This window comes from Misgurnus anguillicaudatus, chromosome 3, assembly GCF_027580225.2.
Source record: "Misgurnus anguillicaudatus chromosome 3, ASM2758022v2, whole genome shotgun sequence".
NCBI lineage: Eukaryota > Metazoa > Chordata > Actinopteri > Cypriniformes > Cobitidae > Misgurnus > Misgurnus anguillicaudatus.
The window spans coordinates 5,764,120-5,773,918 of record NC_073339.2 but is presented as its reverse complement, the minus strand read 5'-3'; the positions used below and the strand labels follow the sequence as shown (position 1 = coordinate 5,773,918).

The 9,799-nt window shown below is 37.4% G+C and overlaps 1 protein-coding gene across 1 annotated transcript; it reads left to right on the top strand.

The window, feature by feature from the left end:
- The first annotated feature begins 464 nt into the window (after positions 1 to 464).
- LOC129443952 (lipopolysaccharide-induced tumor necrosis factor-alpha factor homolog) lies at positions 465 to 8,495 on the top strand. The gene is made up of 5 exons (XM_055204246.2): positions 465 to 556; positions 1,409 to 1,518; positions 3,058 to 3,153; positions 5,108 to 5,255; positions 8,157 to 8,495. Exons 1-5 carry the CDS (start codon positions 501 to 503, stop codon positions 8,260 to 8,262), a joined length of 516 nt encoding a protein of 171 aa, XP_055060221.1. The 5' UTR covers positions 465 to 500; the 3' UTR covers positions 8,263 to 8,495.
- Positions 8,496 to 9,799: the final 1,304 nt, after the last annotated feature.

Below are 9,799 nucleotides of genomic sequence, written 5' to 3'. Positions count from 1 at the left end.
CTGCATTGTCTGTAAGGATATCCAAATGTTTATCTAAATTGTGAATGTAAATAAAATCAGCACAAACTTTCATTTGTTGATTTATTGTTAAACAGATGACATGTTTGGTAACACTTGATAGCAGTTAAAACATGCACTACATTACATAGTAGTTGACAACAAAACTGTTTCAGCATAAATTTATCCTAATTAATTTCCTACTTATGCTGCATATTTAAAATCAAACATTTTTGTTAGCATTAATTGATGCATAATGAAATAGCTCTAATATTAATGAATGAAGCAGATTTTATGTTTGTTATTAGAATGTGAACAGAGTTTAGTTTTTATATCCATGACATTCAAAAATGAATTAGAACGTTGCATTTTTTAATCAAAAATCATTTAAATCAAATACTGCTGTTCTAACTTGATTTATTTTCAAGCATTGATAATTTATTGGGGGTGTGAATACAAGCCTTTATAAGCATTTATAGCTCCTCCCCCTCCAACATCACCACATGTCTACAGGTAAATATTTTACACAAGGCTTGTCACCTGCTGCTGAAACACACAGGTATGTTAATGTTAAGATTATTTATTTGTATTTCCTTTTATTTATATTTATATTGTGTTGTGTTGAACAGTATAGATGACCTGATGTTTTATTGATTTAGCTTGATTGGTTATTTTAGTATTTTAAGTAGTTTCCTGCACTCTTAAAAAAAATACTAAAGCTGTTATTGGGGCGATACCCATTCAAAAGTACACCTTTGTATCTAAGAGTGCATATTAGTATGTTACAGGTATTGATACAGAATGTATTTATATTTACACCTGCATGGTACATATTAGGACCTTTTTAAAGGTGCAGTCTCAGTGATTCATAAAAAAAATCAAATTAATCTATAATATTATTTTAGTATTAATATTATACATGCAATTGTATAATGTTTTATTAATTGATAGATTACATGAAACATTTGTGATTTTGTGAGGCCAAAAATTGGGAAATAAAAAGTCACAGGACCGAAAGAGCACACATTTCCTTATACATAAATGTAAATATTAACCTGAAATTATGAAATAGTAAATACAACGTAGCTCATAGTCGTGTTGTATAATAATAAACATTTTCCTCTTTGTTTCTGTCGCTCTGTCTCAGTGTCGACTCAGTGTTTGGTTGCCTTTCGACTGTTAGGTCGTCATGGAGAGACAATAAGTCTTTGTGTCATCATGTGGACTGGAAAGATAATAATAACATGCTCCGATTGACTAGCACATATTTAAATAATTGTCTTCCTAGTATTCCATTCAGTTTCAAAACAGGCTTAGCTGCTCTTTAATGTCAATATAGATGAACTGCAAAGACTTAGACAGTCCAAGAAAACAGTGCCTACTGCCTGCATTCAATTTCCTCTCTTTTTAGATCTTCAAAAATGGAGAAAGACATGAATCCACCTCCATATCCTGGACCTCCAATGAACCAAAGCAATGTTCCCTACCCTGGTCAACCGATTGCATACCAACCTCAACCAGGTGAGTTTCCCAATAGTATTGCCTAATCAAATCTAGTTTATGTTACAACCTGTTCTGGGCAAGAACCATCTGCTTATAGTAAATGTCTGTCTGACTACCAGCCAAACGGGTTTAGCTAAAAAGCTCCAAAATAATAAACCTGCTCAAAAGAAAGCATTTGAATGCAATCTCAGACTACTTCTTTTTTGTACAGAAAATAACATATTTACAAAAAAAATGTTTTGACCAGAATTCAGTATCACAGTAAATAAAAATAAAATCTAACACTTTACAATAAGGTTGTATTTGTTAACATAAGTTAATGCATTAGCTAACATGAACACTACAGGATTTAGCATTAAACTAATATATTATTAAAATCAACTAAGTTAACATAATATGAATATTTGTATTAGCATTAACTAACATTAACAAAGATAAATTAATAAAAACTTTATTATTAAGCTAGTTATTGTTAGTTTGCTTTAGGTAATGCATTTACTTATGTTAACAAATACACCCTTATTGTAAACTGTCACCAAAAATACAGATGATTATGTTCCCTTTCAACAAAGTGCCTGAGGATCTTTGACATATGACTTAATATTTCCTCCTCTCATTCAACTTCATACCTTCACACAACTGTTTTCAGGAAGATTATTTACTGTCACCTCATCAGCCATATCAGCTAGATCTTGCCATGTGGGCATTGCGTCTAAGGCTATGTTTACACGTGGGCGGCTATTTTCATAAACGGACGTTTCAACCTATCCGGTTTCAAAATATCGTGCACACATGTCAGTTTTCAGAAAAGTGTTTATTTACACGTAGCCTACCCGTGCATATATGCCGTCAAGAGAAGTTCAAGCCCACGAAAGCCAACCACCATGTTGTAGGGAGGAGTTGTTGCAGTAGGTGATCGTTGACGTCAAAGTACCACGAGAGCGAGTTGAGGAATCACACGTAGAGGTCTAATTTCGAATCGCTCTCGTGGTACTTTGACATCATCCGCCTGTCGGTTCTTGCAGCGCCGCATGAAGTCAAACACGCGTAAAATTGCTGACCTCCGAGCACTCGTCTCTGCTCCTCGACATAATGGAGCAGCTGTATTTGCAAATACAAACACGCGAAACAAGTTTGCACGAACATAAATGTGATCTTGGAAGCGTTCACAGTAGCAGTCACATGTAAACATAGGTCACACTTTTGACGTAGGTGCGAGCTCTTGCGCATACTCTGTGACGTTGCCTGCTTAAACATCCGTTTGTCTCAGTTTACATGCAACCGTGCAACCGAAGATTTTCAAGATCTCCACTCTGGCCGGAGTTTTTAGAAACAATCGGTTTGAGAGGCAAGTTCTCCGTTTGTGTGTAAACAAGGGGCACAAACGAACGTAAATCTCTCAGTTTTTAAAAATAACCATGTACGTGTAAACAGGTCCTTATTCTGCTTTACAAAGATTAAATGATGTATTAACTGGTTCAGAGCTTAACGTCAATTGGATTGTTTGTGTGAAATCTGTGATGGTGTGACATGTACCTTTTGTTCCGGTGGGTTCAGTTTACCCCCCTCAATCCTCACAGCAACACTATGAAGTCACAAGAGTCACCACCACGACTTCAGCTGCTGTAGGACCTGCACAAGCACCTGCCGTAGGTGAGCATTTATATAATATAATTTACATACGTTTTATTACTTAGAGAGATAGTTCACCGAAAAATGAAAATTTGTTCATAATTTGTTCACCCTTCAAGGAGCTGTATGTAAGAGCCTAAATTAAAAAATTTGGAGATAGATTTACCCTGCTCCCCCCTCGGGTTTATCTGCTCATTTTAATGTTTTTGATTTTTACAAACACACTTGAATTCTTATAACTCAATCTGTGGCTCATTTTGGAGGTTGCGTCCACCAGAAGTCACATTTATAGGCCATGGTAGTCTTATTTATGCAACTGTGAAAACTGGCAACCGAGCTGTCGAAATACCAGTGGCGACCGGTGACTTCTTTTTTCGAAGGCGCTCGATGCGAAGTTCGTCACAACATGTATGTAGCTTGTCATGTGTGTGATTCGCAATTTCAAAATATGTGTTCTACGCTTTGAGAGATTGTGTGTGCATCAAGTGCCTGCTGTGATGCGTCTAGAGGGTTTATGATAAAAGATACGCTCAAGTTTGCCAGATACTCACATAATCTCATGTGTACTCAGAGTTTACTGTTAAGGGAGTTTCTTGTGTGTATTTTTTAACGTGAGCGTTTCATTTATCATAAACCCTTTGGAGTTTTCTGCAGCAGACACTTATTTTGACAAAACACGTGATGCACATGGTTCACATGAGTCATGACGCAACAAACACATATTTTGAAAACACAAGCAACACACATAACACTCCGCCATTGCGAAATACACTATTGGGTAAATTTGTGGTGGTCAGGACCACAAAGCCCCCAAAAAAATTTTACAACACAAAAGGGGCTTTTAAAAAAGAATAACTAGCTACAGCATTGTTTTTCAGAGAAACTGATATGTGAACTTAGCAAGTTTCCTAATTATCTACGAATAAATTATAGCATTTTTTATTTAGTACAGTGAAGAACCTACATACAGCTCATTTAAGTTGCTCAAAACCTGTTGCCAAGTTGCTGCTGAACACAAAAAAAATTACTTTGAAGAATGTTTGGGTATTACTCTGTCACATCCCCCTTTCCATCCTGTACCATCTGCATTCTTGTGCTTACTGATAGGGATCAAAGACAATTGGCATAGTCGTTCATCCAGTACAGTGGGGGTTAAAGGTGGTCTTTTGATTTGTCAGTTTAAATGTATCAGGTGATATCTTATGCACATTGGAAATATTTCACATTAGAAACTTATTCACATTTTAACTTTAAGTCAGTATTGTTATTATTAAACCTTTTCATTTATATCATCTGTTGTTTTATTTTATACTTAAACACTACCTATTGCAATACAATATATTTATATTCTAGCAATGCTCTCCCGCATATTTTGCTATCATAACTGTGCTTATTTCTGGCATTGGTATAAGTTGCAGATAGGTGGTTATTGACAAGAAATACGCAGTTTTATACTATCTTGCTGTTAACGTTTCTTTAGTCATTTCGGCATTCCTACAGCTTGAACTACTGTAGTGAATCAACCCTTACGGTATTGGTGCCGAAACCCGGAAAACGCTTGCAGTTTTGTTCTTTCTTCCAAAACCTGAGATCCCTTACAGTTGTAGGGGCACTAATAATACTATGAAAATAATACTATGGAAAGGAATGGTGCCCCTAAATCAGTTTAGTTAGGAACAAAATATCTTCTTTTGTGTTCAGCAGAACAAAGTAATTTAACTGGAGGTTGAATTTTCAGTTTTTGAGTGAACTATATCTTTAAACTTTGATTGAAGCTGTATGAACTTTCTAGCAAATCTACACTTTTAAAAATAAAGGTTCTCACAGGTGGCGTTGCCAAAGAAGAACCATTTTTGGCTGCTGTGGATGTTGTGGTTTCTGTATGTAGTCATACAGCCCGACAAAGAACCTTTATTTTTAAGAGTATGATTTCACATTGTGTTGATAACCTACCATTTTTCATTTGTGTGTGTAGTCACACAGTATGTGGTTATGCCACTCAGCCTGACTGATGTACCAGGGCAGATCAAATGCAGTTACTGCCAGCAACAAGTCATCACAGAGACGAGATATGTCAATGGTCTACTCACCTGGGCCATCTGTGGAGGTCTCGGTATTTTGTTGTAAGAAACCATATTTACTATTATCATTATAATCACATGAATGACTTATAGCTAATGCTATAAGGTTATGGAGGGACAATTTTACATTGTTCCTATTTTACATGGTGGTGATTTTGTATGAACTCATACGATGTGAAATTATCTGAGTATGATTACGACATACGCCGTATGATTATCTGAGAAAAGCACAAATGAAACCTCAACCCAAGTCCAACATGACTGGGGCACATGAAGATCATACAAAAATTTACAGTATGGATAAGATCGTGTGAACTCAAACAGATAAGCTACCTTGTAAAATAGGTAGGCCTATCTATTGGTGAGAGAGTATGTTGGGTGGGAATCAAAACTCTTGTAACATCTGCATCCTTGTCGAATTTGGGCATAAAACCAGGGCTGCACAATAAATCACATGTGATTATCATGCGCATCTCGTCAGTAAAGCCGGTTCCTTGATTAGTAGTAAATCGCCGTCATCTGCTTTCACATGAAGCGGCATTTACTACACAAAGCCGTAGTTCACTGACAATCGGAAAAATTTTGCATTAATTATCGCGGACTTATCGCCTGCGATATGCATGCGATATGGCCCAGCTTATATGATATGCCGATTTAACACTAATCAAGGAACCAGCTTTACTGACGAGATGCACATGACTATCACATGCGATTTATCGTGCAACCTTACACAAAACCTACCTTTTTATGCTGTACCTATTAATGCTCCACAATTGTTCATGCATACAGGTACTTGCACAAAGATGAATCACTGTAAGAACTTTTGGGTGACATCTAACCTGAGCCAAGCCCCACCAGTTAAACAAATTTTTACCATGACGCACCCAGCTATGACATACACTGCTTTATTCTTTCCCAGGGCAAACAAATAGGCCAATTAGGAGTAAAGTTCGCTTTTGTTCACCTGATACTATTTTAACATGTCAACTAAGTGAGGATGTTAATGTATGATTCAGGCTAATGGCATTTACAATCAGTTAATGCCATCAGTCTTAGTATTACATACGTTATAGGTTGCTTTGTGTTATTAAAGTAAGCAACTGATTATCCAAAATAAAATAAAACCATGTCAAAGTTTTGACATGACATGACGTTGTGTTTTCAGGCAAATTTATTGCCCAATTAGAATTTCCCAAAGTATCTCCTTTATGACACTTAAAATTTCATGCACACCGCTAGCGACTAGCATAGGCAGAGCAACGCAATCCTGTAGTTTCTGGTGACATGAGCGACAGTGACTTTAGGTGACAGGAAGTGGGTGTGACAAAATTGAGAGAACTTTATTCAAACGATGAGCAACTTCGAGAGTGACTTCCAATGGGAGTAAAGCAGTGCAGTTCATGTCAGCCATCTCTCGTCAGTTACTGCTAGGGTTGCCAACTGTCCCGTATTAGCCGGGACATCCCGTATTTTGAACCAAATTTATTTGTCCCGTTTTATTGACTGCTATACGGATTGAACCAGTGACTGATGCAAGAGGCTTGTTCGACTTTATGTGGTGGTGCCATAAGAACGGAGAGGCAGATAACATCAAAATCCCACAAAATCATACAGAGGAGATTGCTTTCGAAATTCTCTTGTGGTATTTGATTTCATCCAAGTTGGCAACCCTAGTTACTGCAGTGGATGGTTAAGCCACAGTCACACTGAGCATACAAGTATTTGATGGCCGTTGATGCAGAGAGTGGGCAGGAGCGTATCGTCATTATGATCTTTCGGTTCGTCCATGTGTGCTTTTCAGTAGAGAGAAAGGTCACAGAGTAACATACTGTTTTTGTACTGGTTATAATGCTCCACATGATATGAATTTGCATCGTCACACAAGCTTGCATTTCCAGCATGAAGCATTCTCATGCATATAAATGTAAGTCAATGGAATGAAAAGTCTAGTGTGACTGGAAAAACTAGTCAGTGGCAAGTCAGTCCCTGAATACCAAGACACACACTTTAAAAAAAGTCAAATTCATTTCTCAGAGGCACGGAAGTGTTTCTGAAACTGATTGTTTTCCTTAACTGAATTGAAATTCGCTGTTTCGAGTTTTTCGTCTGTGTCATGTTGTTTCCACGTGATATCAGGAAGCAAGGTAATATGCATGTGACGACAAAAGAGGTGGCGCGCTGCGTAATCGAGTTACCCCTCCAATTTCTGAATGTTTTACTGAGATTTCTTCTAAGGTATACATGCCATTTCTCCGGATGCGTCCTGGCCAGGATTTCGGGTGCGTCTTCCAAAAGTCGCACTTCTTTGACCGCCCACGTCATCGAGGTTCTTACATTTTAGTTTAAAACACAAGACATACAATTGTTTTTTTCTTACTTTAAAATGTGCTGGTTGCTTCTCTGAAAATTAAACCTCGACGGATGGTGTATGCGGTCGACAAATACGACTTCCAAAAGGCGCATTCGAAATCTTGGCCAGGATGCGTCCAGGAAGAGTGCCACGTATGGTCCCCTATCTATCCCTGTAAACCGAATGCCGTCCGAATAGGGCTTAGGACTACCAGAATAAGGAACGCCTCCTAACAACCTCATTAGAAGAGATTGGAGACACACAGCATGTTATTTCTGAAAAGGGAACTTTATAGATAGTCCCTTACCCACCATTTGATTTACAACGTTGGATAATCATTCAAAGTTTTTTTAGCTGTATATGTGCTCTTTGGGACTAATCCTGTGACTTATGCTCTGCTAATGCAACTAAGCTACAGGAATTTCTTATTTTCATTCAGATAAAACAGCATTAAGGCCACAGTGACACTGCCGGTAGGAATGCTAATTTAGTAAACGCTCCTATGAGTCGTATTTTAGGGAAATGAGTTGGAGAATAGATTAGTTTTTCCTTAGTGAAAAACACACTCATTTGTGTCTGTTTTGTCCCTGCAGGATTTGGCCGTGTTGTTTGATTCCATTCTGTGTGGACGCCTGCAAGGATGTAGAGCATCGCTGCCCAAACTGCAGAAATGTTGTTCACATATACAAACGCATGTAACTTACTCAGAAACACACATATTCCAAGCAGAAATTTTGATCAGTTTCATGAATGTACCAGGACTGTCCCAACATCATAATAATTGTGTCATTTCCTTTCTTCTGTTATAAACAAGAATCGTATATCATGCACAAGTTAATTTAACACATTTTCACTCTATGTTGGCATTTTTGCACAAATATGTTTTATGAATGCGTTTATTTAATTAAATTGTTGTTGTTTTTTCAAAAGTCTCCAATGCTTTCTTCTTCCAACATTTTCATTTATGCATTTGGCAGATGCTTTCATCCAAAGTGACTTTTAAGGTATACATTCTTATCAGTATGTGTGTATCTTGTTGAGATGATGTGCAGGCATTTTTGTTTATTATAAGCTCAAATGAGCACATCACTACTCACTGTGATGGGTTAAATGGAAAGGTCACATTTCAAGTATGCGCTGCATGCTTGTCACTTTCACTTTTTCACTTCAACTTTAGTTACAGCCTGGGGGAAGTTGTCATCGAAAGGCATATCAACCTTTGCTGTGAGTGCAAAAATGAAATTAAAACATTAAGAGAATATTGTCTGTTATACAGAATGGGAGGATATGAGTTGGAAAATACATACCTATAAATACACACTCACTGTTCTGGCATTATTAGAACACTCTTAAAATTAAGATTTAAAGAGCATTCACAGCATTGAAGAACCATCAAGAACCTTGTACAGTTCTTCAAATAAACATTTTTTTCCTAACTTTTATCATCTGTAGTCATTTTTTTACCACAAAAAAAGATTTTATGCAGCAGAAAGGTGGATGTTCAAGGTTATTTGATGAAACCACATAGCCCGACCACACCCATTTTTTTACTTTTATTTTAGTACCTTACCATCCAATTGGGTGATTCTTTGTTTGTTAAAGAGATACAAAACGAACAAGAAAGGCAACATACTAACATTGCTGAGATATTACAGGTTAATCTCTCTACCTTGCAAGCAAGCCTACGGTGGCATCTTATGGGCATAGCCCTAGAGCCCCACGCAGGTTTGCTCATTGGCAAAACGTTGGCCCCTTAGCGCTGGCCCTGCACGGGCAGACCTCACTTAGCCCCCAGGAAGCCTTCACACAGACAAATCCCCAGAGTTAAATATACACTGCTGAATGTATATATTGTCCCAATCTAACAGAGTGTTAAAAAGTAACACTGAAGCAGAATTACAAGCTCTGTAATCCTCTTTCTTACCATCTTACCATTGCATTTTACATCTTACTGGTAGAGTCATTTTCTTAACTTAGGTTTAGATGTTTCATTTAAAGTCACCATTATTGTGATCAGTGTTTGTTTTAGCTGAACTTGACTCTTGCCTTATTCAGTTTTTTGACTGCTATCATTTTGTGTGTTTAAAACATGTTTGTTATGGCAGAGAAAAGACAAAAGTGCAACTCTTCGTTGGTGGTTATGTCCAGTAAGCGAACTTCAAGGTTTTCATTACTGCTGAAATCCTGCAGCATAGTCGGGCCATGAGGAACCTGCACAGGAGACACTCAATCTCCA

What these genes read in the sequence shown, in the direction of transcription:
- LOC129443952 (XM_055204246.2), top strand. Translation starts at nt 501, where the DNA reads ATGTCTACAGGTAAATATTTTACACAAGGCTTGTCACCTGCTGCTGAA. An exon ending in CCTGCTGCTGAAACACACAG is followed by an intron (nt 557 to 1,408) that starts GTATGTTAATGT and finishes CTCTCTTTTTAG; the next exon opens with ATCTTCAAAAATGGAGAAAG. An exon ending in TGCATACCAACCTCAACCAG is followed by an intron (nt 1,519 to 3,057) that starts GTGAGTTTCCCA and finishes CGGTGGGTTCAG; the next exon opens with TTTACCCCCCTCAATCCTCA.